At 37.2% G+C, this 14,980-nt stretch overlaps 2 protein-coding genes across 2 annotated transcripts in view; both read right to left on the bottom strand.

Moving 5' to 3' along the window:
• Window positions 1–253: 253 nt before the first annotated feature.
• Window positions 254–4,101, bottom strand: cyb561d1 (cytochrome b561 family, member D1). The gene is made up of 3 exons (XM_016482773.1): window positions 3,725–4,101; window positions 2,821–2,858; window positions 254–1,742 (listed from the first exon to the last, which is right to left on the bottom strand). The coding sequence occupies exons 1-3, from the start codon at window positions 3,897–3,899 to the stop codon at window positions 1,239–1,241; spliced, it is 717 nt and encodes a 238-aa protein (XP_016338259.1). The 5' UTR covers window positions 3,900–4,101; the 3' UTR covers window positions 254–1,238.
• A 958-nt stretch (window positions 4,102–5,059) lies between these two features.
• Window positions 5,060–14,980, bottom strand: part of LOC107685990 (ataxin-7-like protein 2) — an 11,130-nt gene continuing 1,209 nt past the window's right edge. Inside the window, exons 2-10 of the mRNA XM_016482774.1 lie at window positions 14,405–14,473; window positions 13,601–13,925; window positions 12,681–12,919; window positions 12,197–12,283; window positions 10,955–11,165; window positions 10,514–10,688; window positions 10,219–10,340; window positions 8,685–9,525; window positions 5,060–5,362 (exon numbers count right to left, since the gene is read on the bottom strand). Coding sequence (XP_016338260.1) covers window positions 5,345–5,362; window positions 8,685–9,525; window positions 10,219–10,340; window positions 10,514–10,688; window positions 10,955–11,165; window positions 12,197–12,283; window positions 12,681–12,919; window positions 13,601–13,925; window positions 14,405–14,473 — 2,087 coding nt within the window. The 3' untranslated portion in view covers window positions 5,060–5,344. The remainder of the gene's footprint in view (window positions 5,363–8,684; window positions 9,526–10,218; window positions 10,341–10,513; window positions 10,689–10,954; window positions 11,166–12,196; window positions 12,284–12,680; window positions 12,920–13,600; window positions 13,926–14,404; window positions 14,474–14,980) is intronic.

Genomic DNA, 14,980 nt, shown 5'->3' with positions numbered 1-14,980 from the left:
CAGACAGTTGCTTGTATTCAGTTACAAAACAATATGTAAATATAGAATTACTCATTTATAATGTTAAAGCATGTCCTCAAGTGCAGAATATCAGTAGTCAACATACATAAATGTGCACTAAGGGCAAAATCATTCGATAGTGAGCATCAGTACACCAGACTCACTATGAAGGTCAAGCATTCTTCCTGTTTTTAACTGAACTTGTGTAAATACTGAAAATATGCAACTATATTTTCAGGGTAGAGGCCTTGGAAACAAGAACAATTTATAAATAAAATCCCAATTTGAATCTGAAAGAAATTACCTGAGGTTTCAGAATAAATCACAAGTAGTCACTAGATCATAAACAGCAAATTTAGTTCCTTAAAATCACTATATACACTTTCTAACTGTCTATAGTCACTCAATTTCATTGGAAATACTATATGATCACTCCTCTTACCGAAAGTGTACTTCAAGGGCACAAAAATGCTGTTTGGGCTGCGTCTGAAATCGCATACTCACTGAGGAGGTCATTATTTTGAAGTATGTTCTATATAGTATGAATGTAACCTGGACGTCATTATCATGTGACCTACCAGAGTCAGTTGCCTTGCTTCATTGTCATTCACAAATTGTCTCCCGTGGCCTCATGGGATAGTAAAGTGTCCATCAGATGCGCAATTCAGAATCTTGCCGGAAGTAGTAGGTCACCCAGGCAGTTTTTGTCTACTGTATTATGAAAACTGTGGATTCAGACATACTACTCACATACTGTTTTCACCTACTATAAAGTAGGCCAGTATGCTATTTCGGATGCGTCCAAAATCGGATAATTCCCTTCTATATAGTATGTGAAAAACAGTACATCAAAAGGTGTAGTACCTACATCAAATTCAAATCTACTAGTATCGACTCGAACGGTGTGCGATTTCAGACGCAACATTTTGCTGGCTGTGATTTATTGTCTTATAACACAATATTGCTCTTGGACTTTATACTGACCCCTACTGGCCTGGATGCATGTTTATCCTTTACCATTTTTCATAGAAAAGCATCTCTATTTCAGCTGCTTGTACCTCTACAAAACTGCAAGTACACATAATTTGGGACAAAGTCGAATCTTATGTGAGTGTACATCATTTAAAATGTCAAAATTTGTGCTGTTTTTGATGTCATCACATCCTTAGAGTAGTGTTGCTTCTAAAGCCTACTATAGTCCAGATCCCTAAATAGGCTCTAATTTGAGGCTTTAGTTTTCAGCTAGTAATCTTCTTTTTGAGCAGGAAGGCACTGGTGATTTGGTTCATCACCACCAAGGCGGGAAAAAGTGGGAGGAGTAGGAATATATACCAGATTGTGCCTCTTACCAATGCCTGAAACCAGTCTGTAAACATGGCTGACATGACGGTGATGGTGGCCAGCATGTAGGCCACCAGACCGCAGGTGGCATGATACAGTCTCAACCGAGGAAACGAGTGAGTGCTGATGAGTTTGGGGAAGAGGAGAAAGACGCCGCAGATCGCCTGCAGCACGATAGCGGCCATTGTAGCGACTCCCAGCAGGCTGTGCCAGGAAGTGAAGTGCGGATGCTCCTTTATGTTCTTGCTGGCCACCATGAAGCTGAATCCTGTAGCTCCACACACCAGCAGCACAGCCTGGAAAAACCAGTGCAGACGGACCTTCCACTTACGTGATTTGAAGCAGAACGGGCTGCCTTCGGCGGAGAAAAGCAGGATCCCTTGTGTCATGCACAGACAAAACTAAAACAGAAGAGAGAAATAGTAAGGCTTTGTAATAATTTCATGAAGTGGACACATAAAACAGAATTGTTCGATATATATATAGACAATGTTCACAATTTAAAGTTTCTGAGTTACTGAGACTGGGCAGCAAAATAGGTGATTTCTGCAAAAAAAAAAAATGTTATGTCACAACCATGAGCACTTGCATACTTCGTATGCATACTTTGTTCAAAAGTTTGGGATGGTTTTTTAAATGTTTATGAAAAAGTCTCTTAATTTTTTATTTATTAATAATTTCAAGGCTGCATTTAGTTCATCAGCATACAATAAAAAAACACTAACGTTGTGAAGTATGATCACTTTTTAAAATAACTGTTTTGTATAAATGTGATTTATTCCTGTGATGCAAAGCTGAATTTTCCGCATCATTACTCCAGTCTTCAGTGTCACATGATCCTGATTCAGAAATCATAAATATGCTGATTTGCTGCTCAGGAAACATTTATTATCAATGTTAAAAACAGTTGTGCTGTTTAATATTGTTGTGGAAACCGTGATGAATTTTTCTCCAGAATTTTTTGCAAAAATGTAAAAGTCTTTACGGTCATTTTTTATCATTAATGCCTCTGTGCTAAAAATAAATTAACTTGTATGAAAAAATAAAAATAAAATCCCCAAACTTTTGAATGGTTGTGTATATGATGACTTGCTCTTGATTGACTGTTCTGTATAGAGAATAAAATAAATCATAGACTATTTCCTATACTGTCCATGGGTCAAAATCTGAGACTGACCTCTGTCAGGTCATCTCACATTATTAGTACAGAATGTGTTATCTTTGTCATCAAGGTGAATGTAATCAGATTCCGACGGTAAAGCAGCTGAGGATAATTCCACTGTCTTTGTGTTTCACCACACTCAATTCATTATTTACAAAAGACATATTTTATTCATTCCCTGAGACGCTGAACATCACAGAGACACAATGCATTATTAAAAACTCCAGGGGTGAGTTTTTATAGGTTTTTATAAACCCATGACTGAAAATATGATACATTGTATAATATTTTGTGTATTTGAATGTATAAAAACTTACCCCAAGTGACATGCAGACAGGATGCCATGAGAAGAGACCTGAAATTAATAAACACAGGAGTTAAAGAAAAATAGGGATTTATAATATTTGGAAATACTTTATATTAATTTTCATTTTATCAATACCAAAACATATATGCTTAATGTCATTAGTTCATGGTAATATTATAGAATTGCCACGGCACATGTCTGAAAACATAGTAATACCATGTTTTGTTTTTTGTACTTTCATACATACTCCAAAATACTATCTTGCTCTACTATACTATTCTACTATATATACACTAAATACTCCAAGATACTATTAAATTATCATGGTACAGCCTGTCAAAAACAAGTACAAATGTCCAAAATCATTGTAATATCACCGTACTTGGATATATACCATGGTAATGACTGATTATTGTATTCATAACCCATGGTACGCCAATGTACTTTAAACAATATCCTACAATTGCAACATTACACTTCCAAAACACAGTACTGCCATGGTAACATGTCTGAAAACCCAGGTACTTCTTAATTTGTTATAGAAATGGCTACTTTTGGAGTAGAAATGACAAAGCCCTTTCATTTCTATATATTCATACATATTTATAAATCAATGCAGGTCCATATTTGCTACTAATCTGTCAGGCACTTTTATGTGTTTATATGAGTTATAAAAGTTTATAAAATATTGCCAACACCACCATAAATTGCCACAGTACTATCATATTCTTGGACATGTACCATGGTATTTTTTTTTAAGTACCATGCAAATATCACTTGAATTTCCACGACATCTGATACCATCACTATACCATGGTACTTTTTAGTAAAGGAAACATCTAAAAGTGGCGCCGTATATCTATCTGCATGTACATAGAGCTGTAGAAATGTGCGAAAGAAGTGAAAAGACTCACTTGTTCCTGGTCTGGACAGTATGGATGTGAGAATGACCAGGCCGAGTGAGATGATGTGCGCAGCGACCACAGCCAGTCTGCGCAGCCACACATAGAGCCAGAACTCCCGCATCCCGAGCCCCTCTCCCACCGCACTGTACTCAACATCCAGAGACGAGCGCATCCCCCTCGCCATTCCTGATAGTTCATTCAGGAACTCAGATTTTTACATTTACGCCTAAATTACTCAATAGAAAACGTATCTCAGGTGTCATTCCTACTGAGCTTCACAAAACCTGATTTTTAGTTCCGAAACGCATATAGATTTCAACTTATGAACTCTCTTGGTTATAAAATTAAACTTGCGGTAGGAAAGTTGTTAGTCCTGTTCGGTGCCATTTTCGTGTGACAGTGATACTTGGAAATGCATTTCCTGCATAGGAATCCTACTACGATAAAGGATGGGCTCTTAATATTCAGGAGCCATGCAGTTGCGATTGGAAGGTCACCAAGCAACGAGAGCACGACTACATTAATATTCAATAGCCAAGTATTCGCCATAGGTGAGCAGCCTTCTTTATATTCAAAGTACACACGATACGTAACTGCAATCTACTTAATTATTTATGAGCTAAGCTTCTGCCAGGATAGGACAGTACTTACGCATGCGCAAGACATTTTAAAGTGAGAGAAACAGAGCAGGGAGATATCTAATGACGAACAGCTGACCCGTTTTCACGCACAAAACCAACTTTTGTCAAAAAAAAACAAAAACTCTGGTTTGAGCATCTTGACAGTTACTGCAAATATTGTCCTTGTAAAAAAAAAAAAAAAAAAGAAGTGTGGTGCTCTTAAGTTATGAGTTCCACATCTCTGACAAACTAATTTCCATTATTTTTCCAGTCCTTCATGATTACTTGATAAGGATTAAAAAAAATAAATGTATAGAGATTGCAGTCAATAAGAGGCCAAACATCACTACAAAAAAAAACTGTATGCAGCAAGCACTTTTAAAATAACTGAGTAAAATACCACAAAAATGCACACAACATATATATTAGTCAGCTATTTAACAAAGCACTGAGTGAAATATACATGCATGCTTTGTGAGTTTTTTTTTTTTGGTGAGATTTCATATATTAAAATAATTTTTTTTTAAGACAGAATGAGAATTTATTTTTCCCTAAAACGTCATATTTACCTTTGAGGATTTTTAAAAATCACTGTAATAAGACTGGAAAATGTATGCTTAAATGTCGTCATGAAAATAAAATGTCACAATGACAGGTTTCGTCAAATTCACCCATTTATCAATTAAAAAAATGTCATAATAATAAAAAAGGACCTAGTGCTGAGTATAAAGAATATTTTAATCCATTTTATAAACAACATTTAGGTAGCAGCATTATTCAGTAGATTCTGAGGTATTTTCTGAATTCACAGAGAAATTCACTCCCCCGTCTCATTACATACACCTCCACATACACACACACACACAGATAGACATTCATAATAGCTAAACATGTGCGCACACACACACAGTTCAAACAGTCAGTCAAACATGCGGAGTCCTGCGTCCATAGTTCTATATGGTAGAGTTCGTAGGGCTCGCTCTTTTAGAGGCTTGTAAGGCTGGCACTCTCAGTGGTGCAATTTTGGCTGTTGAAAAAGGCAACAGAGAACAATTACTATGATAAACAATGTTAACATTAATGTTTGCCTAATATTATACCCATCTTCAGTGTCACATGATCTTTCAGAAATCATTCTAATATGCTGATTTGCTGCTCAAGAAACATTTCTTATTATCAATGTTGAACAAAGTTGTGCTGCTTAATATTTCTGTGGAAACCGTGATGCATTTTTGTTTTAGGATTCTATAATTAATAGAAAGAACAAAAGAATATTTTTGTGGAAACTGATCAATTTTTTTAAAATCCTTTGAATAGTAAGATTACAAGAACAGCATTTATATTTTAGTAACCATCAATCTTAAGCAACTTTGCTGAATAAGTGTTAATTTCTTAAAAAAAAAAAAACTTTTGAACAGTAGTGTGTGTTTCTCATCACCTTTTTACAATGCAGATCCTTTTAAGATCCACAGAATTCACTCTTATTCATATTAACATGAACCCTCACATTGTGTGTAATTGTGTTTAATTTGGCTATGCTTTCAGAACTGGAAAAAAAATTAGGGATGCTCCGATCCGCCTTTTTTGCCTCCGATACCGATTCCGATACCTAGGGTTCGTATTGGCCGATACCGATACCAGTGAAGTTTTTTTCCCTCATTTAAATAAATGTAGAATTTATATATCTCTGTGTGTGGAACTGATAATCATTCTTTCACAATCTACTAGATACAGACTACTTCATTATAAAGAAAAATAAAATAAACAATAAATATGAAAAAATATAGGCCTGTGTATATTTATAATCTATGACAAAAATGTATCATAAACTAGGTTAGTGGATAATTCGGCAGCAAAAGTTATTCTAGAAAAATCAGTGCACAATAATTTTAGAAATCCAAAAATTTAGTGAAAAAAACTTTTGTGGGGAACAAATAAAAGTGTTGCACTAAATATGGTAAAATGTTAGACATTGCTGTTTGTATTATAAAATCCATTCATCAAAAATTCACAACCCTCTACGGACACCTTGGCAATTGAATCGCCATTGGCTAATTGGGGTAGATACATATATATATATATATATATATATATATATATATACATACACACACAGGGTTGGGAGGGTTACTTTTCAAATGTATTCAGTTACAGTTACAAATTACTTAATTAAAAAAGTATTCATTAACGTAATCCAAGTACCACAATATAAAAGTAATGTAATCTGATTACTTTTGGATTACTTTTATTTTTATTACTTTAACATGTACAAGTAAAAATAAATAGATTATACACATTTAAAAATTTACACCATATACATATTTGTCTATTTTAAAATAAGCCTACATGTTGAAATGCATGTGAGATGCTATCTTTCTTTATTTCATTGACTGATCCGGGGTGTGGGGACTCATGTAATTTCTACATTTTCAGGCTCATTTTTCGCTAGAAAACTTACACCTGCAGTCATGCACACCATGGAATTTTAAATCACTAACAAACACTAAATTTTAGCTAACATGATGATTTCCATGCTAGTCGTACCTGCAAATTTTCATGTTGGTTGAGTAGCCTTTGTTAAAGCAAGAGTCTTCATGCATAGCTTACGCTTTACAACCATGTTATTTCCTTTATCCTCTTTGAAAACAAAATAACTGTGAAATTTCCAGACATGAAAAAGTTTTTCACAGCAGGAAGCATCGTAATTAATTTACTGTAGCAGCATCTGTCAGTCATCCCGCCTTTGAGGAGAATAATTGCAGATGGGTGTTATTTGCGCACGCACCAGCAGGTGGCTCACGTGAGTCAACATGTGTCAACAGAACCAGTAAATATATAGTGTTATGTCAAAATACTCATTTATTTAATTTTAAATGAAACAAATGTAATCCTGATAGTAGGGCTGTGCAAAAAATCGAATGCGATTTTCATGCGAATCTTGTCAGTAAAGCCGCTTCTGGTGATTAGTAGTAAATCTCCAGCACGTGCTTTCAGATGGAGCGGCATTTACTACACAGAGCCGTAGATCACCGACAAGCTACACAAAATCGCGATTGGGGTAGATACATATATATATATATATATATATATATATATATATATATACACACACAGGGTTGGGAGGGTTACTTTTCAAATGTATTCAGTTACAGTTACAAATTACTTAATTAAAAAAGTATTCATTAACGTAATCCAAGTACCACAATATAAAAGTAATGTAATCTGATTACTTTTGGATTACTTTTATTTTTATTACTTTAACATGTACAAGTAAAAATAAATAGATTATACACATTTAAAAATTTACACCATATACATATTTGTCTATTTTAAAATAAGCCTACATGTTGAAATGCATGTGAGATGCTATCTTTCTTTATTTCATTGACTGATCCGGGGTGTGGGGACTCATGTAATTTCTACATTTTCAGGCTCATTTTTCGCTAGAAAACTTACACCTGCAGTCATGCACACCATGGAATTTTAAATCACTAACAAACACTAAATTTTAGCTAACATGATGATTTCCATGCTAGTCGTACCTGCAAATTTTCAAGTTGGTTGAGTAGCCTTTGTTAAAGCAAGAGTCTTCATGCATAGCTTACGCTTTACAACCATGTTATTTCCTTTATCCTCTTTGAAAACAAAATAACTGTGAAATTTCCAGACATGAAAAAGTTTTTCACAGCAGGAAGCATCGTAATTAATTTACTGTAGCAGCATCTGTCAGTCATCCCGCCTTTGAGGAGAATAATTGCAGATGGGTGTTATTTGCGCACGCACCAGCAGGTGGCTCACGTGAGTCAACATGTGTCAACAGAACCAGTAAATATATAGTGTTATGTCAAAATACTCATTTATTTAATTTTAAATGAAACAAATGTAATCCTGATAGTAGGGCTGTGCAAAAAATCGAATGCGATTTTCATGCGAATCTTGTCAGTAAAGCCGCTTCTGGTGATTAGTAGTAAATCTCCAGCACGTGCTTTCAGATGGAGCGGCATTTACGACACAGAGCCGTAGATCACCGACAAGCTACACAAAATCGCGATTTTTTTGCCCAGCCCTACCTGATAGTATTCCCACTTTTTAGTAAATGTAACTGTAATCTGAATACTTTGTTTTTTGATGTAACTAACGGATTACAGTTACTAGATTTATGTATCCTGATTACGTAACGCCGTTACATGTATTCCATTACTCCTCAGCCCTGCGCATATATACATATATATATATATATATATATATATATATACACAATTTTATGCAGTTTACTATTGTTTGAGAGTTACAGTTGAAAGAGATATTAAGTATTAAGTTCGTTTTAACAAAACTAAATGTTTGCTCACCTTTTGTGTGCTGAGTTTCTTTTCCCCTCCTATGGAGAGTCCCGCCCCTTTGCTTTCTTTCCAGGGATAGAAACCGGAATGTGGGGAAGTGGGGAGCCGGTGGGGTTTGGAGGGTGGAGAGGAGCCACTGCTCTTGCGTTTCTTCCCCAAACCCTTGTGATCAAAGCTGGCCACCCTGCCATGCAGTCCTGAGTCCACTCCTCGGCTGTGTGGGGCAGAGTCGGGGGGCGAATGGTGGGCCGGGAGGTGAGTCCTCTTAAAGGCCCACAAGGATGGCGTGTGGGGATCAGAGGGCGCGAGCTGGGGACGTGGCCTGCTTCCCGGCGAAAGCGAGCCGTTGGTTTGTCCGTGAGAGGCTGACGGCGGTGTTTTGCTGATGAGGGGCCGCCCCTTGTTCTGAGAAACGAAATTCTTGTCCGGGCTGACAGTGTCCGACTCGTCGTAAGAGGCTTTCCGTTTGCGCAGTGCAGCGGCATCCGGCGTGGTCGTCCGCTCTGCTTCCCTGAGACGCAGCTGTTGTTTGGTGGTGCGGCCAGTAGAGTTCTTGGGCCGACCGGGGCCTGATTGAGTGGGAGCTCGACCGAGTTTAGATGGGGGAGCTGTGGACTGGCCACCCCCAGAGTTCTCAGACTGACCGTAAGCCTTGCTGGTCGAGGAACTCTGTGGGTTTGGCTCCTTGCCTGGTCCGTGGGAAGAGTAGAAGGAAGTCTTGAGAGAAGTTGAGTTGTGACTTCCTGCTTTCTGTTTGGAATGCTGGGAAATGGAGGAAGGAGAGGCAGGAACGGCTGCAGGCTTGGCTGGGGGACTCTGGGAGTGAGGATCTGATACTTGAGGTATTTTTCTGTGAGTAGGAGAGGAATTAGGGGTAGTTAGACAAAACATTTACTTTCACATGCAGTGCAGGAAGTAAAAACACAGCTGTCAAAAGGAAACAAGCTTTGTTAGGGACTGAAGCGCTAATGGAGTTGGAGTAACCTTAGAGCTACCCTGGAGAAAGAAACAAGATAATGCTAGTGGATCCTGGCACAGGCTCAGAGTATGTGATCTGTGAGTGAATCTTACGAAACCTGTCAAGAACAAGTCCTGCTCACATTCCACCCCAAAATCAAATGACAAAAGTAAGATTTTTAGGACCATTTGGTTTTTTTGCATTGTGTATTTTAATAAAAATTAAGCACATTCCTCCAAATTCGTATTATTGTAATGCATCTGTTGTTTTACTTGAAGTTACTATAAAACAATTATTTGTAAAAATGTATGTATAGATACGTATATGTATGTGTATGTATATGTATATGTATATATATATACGTATATACAGATATGTATGTATTTTCATAACAATAACACAAATTCGAGAAAAAAAGTCCTTAATAAACAAAAAAACTATGCAACAATGAAAAATCACATGACGAGTTTTGTGAGATTTTGGAGATTTACACAGAAGCCGTGCTTGCTTTTGAGCTTTTTGTTGAGATCATCACCCCACTGTTTGTATTTATGACAGGACATATATAAGTCAAGTGGTTCTTACTTCCACAGATGGGCGCTGAGGTGGTTCTCCACCATGACACTCATGGTAGACCGTAGATGGTGCAACCGTCGATCGAAAGTGAAGACACCGTGACCCAGAGAATGACTCCCAAATGAACAAAGCTGTTGGGGAAAGGCCAAGGATTAATACTGACGCTCTGTCTCATTCAATTAAGATTGTTTAAAGAGTCACAGTCATTTAAAGACCACAGACAATGTCATGTCTGAAGCTCATTTGCCAACTATGCAGTTACAAAGGTAATGCTAGATGACACTGTGGAAGTGTTTAGTTGTACCGCGGCTGGTTTGGGATGCCATGGAGTCGAGTGCCAGTCTGCGAGGTCATCGTTCCCCTCTCCTTCGCTCTCATCACCTGAGATGTGGGCCTGGGTGAGAGGAGAGTGTGGCCGGGTGCTGCCATCCTCCACGTGGGGTTTATCCTCCTCCAAACTTTCAGACAATGTGGGTGTTCTGCCACACAAACAGATGAACAGAAACAGACAGACAGTTAAGATGTCCAGCAAACTACAGGTAACTATTCGCAAACACAAAATGTACATATATATATATATATATATACACATACACATGCACACATAAAATATTTAGTAGTTGAATATATATAATAAATTATAAATATATTTTATATAATTTATATCAAATTATAATAACAAAATAAAAAATATATATATAAAAAAAATAGTTTCTCTTGATTTTTTTTCATTGACGTTTCTAACCTAAATGCAGGGCTGTTCGTCAGAGGTCTCCGGCAGAGAGGCGGTGCAGGTGAATCTCTGGGAGGTTCTGGGCTTACAGTCGGAGCAGCTGAACTCTCTGGGGCCTGAGATACCCAATCACGAACCTTCGAGCTCATCTTCAGCTCTGCCACCAGCTGGTCAAAGTTTTTACTCCTGCCTTGCACCTTCCTGCGCTGATGAATGGAATAATCTGGAGAAGAGATGATTTTTTTTTTTTTTTTGGACAAGTCTTGCAGCACATTTTCTGTGAATTACATCATTCATAAAACATATCTGGTGAGAGTGTAAGTACTTTCATTATGCATTGTGGTTTTGGCTTTTGTGCAATATTAAGCACTGGAAAGCCTTTGGGACTGTGTAGTTGTAATAAATAATTTAGAAGTGCTCACCCCTATGACTGCACAAAGCAAACAATGTGTTATTCTCACTTTGTGACCCAAAAACCATTTTATATAAAACTTGTGGAGCACCGTGCCCTAGACTTTGAACATCATCCAGCTGTGAAGCAAGACATTTATTCTTCCTTTATTTCTTAACCAAAAAAACAAACAAAACATGCATGATATCAAATACTCACAATAACTTTGAGGTGGAAAATTTTAAATATTGCAATGGTTTTAATACACTTTTTATTAGGCCATTTAATACGCTTTAGTAACCCTAAAGACAGCTTCATAATCTAACGGATATAGAGATGTCTCAATAGTATTTTATCAATCAAATAGTCAAATATTTAGTCTTTTATTACCATTTATCACTCAAAATTACTCATGCAACTTCCTTTGCAGAATGTCTTATCTATTACAATGTTTTAGTAAATAAAAAAAAACAGTATGAAATGAAATTATTGCTCTTTATATATTGTCATATTTGCATTTTAGCTACCAGCCCTATAGACAGCCAATATCTGTTGATTTAACAAGAACCTGAAGTCACTGAGGCTTTTCCTGTAATCCCTTCCCAACTTCCTGTATGTCATGTCCACTGAACTTCCTGTCTGTGTACACACTGAAACCAGCATCCAGTGAATGGCTTCAACCCTCTGAAGGTTAGATAGATTTCTACTATTACTACAGGACAGCAAAAAGCATCAGATGCAACAATTCTGCTTTCTGGAATATTCTGTCAGAATAAAGATCAGTACTTAAGACATATTCACTATGAGTTTGAAACATTGCACACTGATAATAACATAGGTGATAGGTGGAAGTGGTGGTCAACTCACATTGCAAGTCAAAAGTCGAGTACAAACTTTCTTTCTCTCGGGGTCCAACACACCACAGTGCTTGTCAAGGTCACATTCTTTTTCTGTGGAAAAACGAGAAAAGCATGTTATCATCAAAAACATAACATACTGGGTAGATTATACACATTACTACATGTATGAAACCTCAGAAACCAAGAAAGTCATAAAATAAAATTCAATAATATTATGTCTTAAAAATAGTTAACAACTATTATATACTACATACACACACATACATACATATATATATATATATATATATTTATTTATATGTGTGTGTGTGTGTGTATGCGTGTAAACAAATTATTGAATAATCTGTATACATAAGAATGGCATATTATGAAAAACTGATCTGGATCTAATGCAAATGTAGTCTAATGTTGATTATCAAATCTAAACTGCATAATATATAGGTTTAGTTTGGAGCAATGGATATGAAGGGCCTCAGTAATGACTTACTGGAGACCATTTTGTACGTCCTCGACCCACGGAGGTGTCCAGAGGCGACAGGGGGCGAGGCAGCCTCGCCTCTTTGGGATTGAGGCCTTTCGGTTGAGGAAGGCCGATTGGGTGACGGGCCTCCATGTGGCCATGGGGGGTCTCTCTGAGTAGGGGAAGGGGAGCTCCGCGTGGGTTCGATGAGAGGGGGCTGCTTAAAAACAGCTGATTCTGAATGACCCGAGTTTGAAGGTGAGTGCCTGGTGGGTGGAAAGATCATCATATATAAATTATATATATATTGTATATGATTCTAATAACCACAGATTACAACATCCAGCATCATATTTGCTGAATGAATACTTGTTTTTTACTAATTTTGAGGTGCGGATTCCAAAAATGGTGCCCGTTTTGATGTAGCACATCATACTTTCTCATAAAATACAATGCATTTTGTAGCTTTGTTTCTGCTTCCGACAACCATTTGCTAAGTGAAGAAGTCTTGTATTGTCACTTGATCACCAGAAAAACTGCCATAAAGACATGATTCCGGTCTTCATCTAAGCCAGGTTACAACTAAAAATATAACAAAAACTTGTCTACAGAATCAAAATCATCTAAGAATTGAACAAATCAATTATCATCCGATTTTCATATGTATGAATGATTCTAAAGACATTTTATGCCTAATCCTATTTTTCCAGATTGTAAGTGCAAGGACACATTTTAAATACCTCTTTTTGTCATTAAAATGTTTTGAACTTTTGACATTTTACCACTTTTGTTATTTTGATGAGTGAAAAAAAATGTGAACATCAATTTAGGTAAAATTAGGCCTTTTTTGCAAATGAGCAGATTTTTTTTTAAGATGCAGGGCTGTGTTAGAACACATTAGACCCTCTTTTAACATGAACAAACAAGATCAGATTAGTAAATCTTACCAAACTCCATCTTTCGGAGGTTTCGTGTGTCTGAACTGAGGCGGTGTTGAGGGAGATTGCGGAGATGCCCACAGCGGCCCGACATTCTGGTTCCTGCCACTCCAAGAGGAGGCTCCGTGGGAAGGCGGGGTGTGTCCATGACGGGATCTATGCTGCTGAGGTGGAGGTGGGGTGGAGCGGAGGTGTGCATAGAGCTTACCCAGAGGGCCGTGCCTCCTCTCGCAATGCTTCTCGAACGCCTGAGGCTTCACCACCTGACTGCAATGGCCACAAACCACCAAATAGAAGTCATCGTGCCCAGGAAAATGACCGAAGATGGACATATCTACAAAAGCATACCAAATAATAGGGACAAATTAGCTTTGTTCGAAAAGTAAAACTAGAGGAAATGTTTTTAAACAGTAATTTTCTCCAAAGAGAAATTAATTTTGTGTGTTGAAGCTTCCTGTTTGAAAACTCAAATGTTTCTAAACATGTTTAAGTAGTTCCTACTAGTGGCAGTCCAATATTTACCTGAATTCAGCCTATGACACTGAAATAATAGCTCTGTTCAACTTAATGTGCCTTTTTTATTAACTTTCAGAAGATGAATTTCACAAAAGAACATGTTTATTATTCATTGATAAGGCTGTTTATAAAAGCTGGACCTGACAGGAGGAACCACTGTGTTTTTAATGTCAAAAAAATCTCAAAACAGCCAAACACCGGCCAATTAATCGGCTTATATATCAGTTCATCACTAAATGGGTTCATGTTAATACCGCAGTGTCCCCTTGAAATCAAAGTAAAGTACATAACCCCTACCCTCTTTCCTCAGTGTCATGGTTTCCGTTGTTGTTTTGCCATTCTTGCTGTATTCATCTCCATTGGACCCTATGAAAAATGTTTGGAGGTAGTTTATGTTAGAAAGGGTACATGACCATTATAAAATAACAGACTTCCATGCATTATCGTTAATGACTTAGCAACACAGCACATATGGGCATCTTATGTAAACGCTACATTCTAAACCCACTTAATTCAATGGGCCGTAACCATAGAAACATTGAGAAGGACATGTGCCCTCCAAAAATCAGACCTATAATGGGTTCTTTTATGCTGAACTATATTTGGTCCAGAATATGTGGTTACTTTCTTGAATGCAATGTATTGAGTCAAAACTGTGAGAAAAGGGACCAACATTGATTTATGCATACAAAATCACTTTCACAGACTTTTTCATTAACTGTTCCCTCCTAGTGGAATGACCTGCCCAAATCAATCCGAGCAGCTGAGTCCTTAACCATCTTCAAGAAACGACTAAAAACACATCTGTTCCACCTTTATTTGACCCTCTAACTCTAGCACTTTCTATTCTATTTTAATTCTACTTTATCTTCT

Source organism: Sinocyclocheilus anshuiensis, unplaced genomic scaffold, assembly GCF_001515605.1.
Source record: "Sinocyclocheilus anshuiensis isolate Anshui unplaced genomic scaffold, SAMN03320099.WGS_v1.1 scaffold465, whole genome shotgun sequence".
NCBI lineage: Eukaryota > Metazoa > Chordata > Actinopteri > Cypriniformes > Cyprinidae > Sinocyclocheilus > Sinocyclocheilus anshuiensis.
This window is presented reverse-complemented; position numbering and strand designations above follow the sequence as displayed.

Coding starts and splice junctions, on each gene's coding strand:
- cyb561d1 (XM_016482773.1), bottom strand. CDS start 3,899: ATGGCGAGGGGGATGCGCTCGTCTCTGGATGTTGAGTACAGTGCGGTG. Junction 2,859..3,724: donor ACTGTCCAGACCAGGAACAA/GTGAGTCTTTTC, acceptor TATTAATTTCAG/GTCTCTTCTCATGGCATCCT. Junction 1,743..2,820: donor CTGTCTGCATGTCACTTGGG/GTAAGTTTTTAT, acceptor CTTCTGTTTTAG/TTTTGTCTGTGCATGACACA.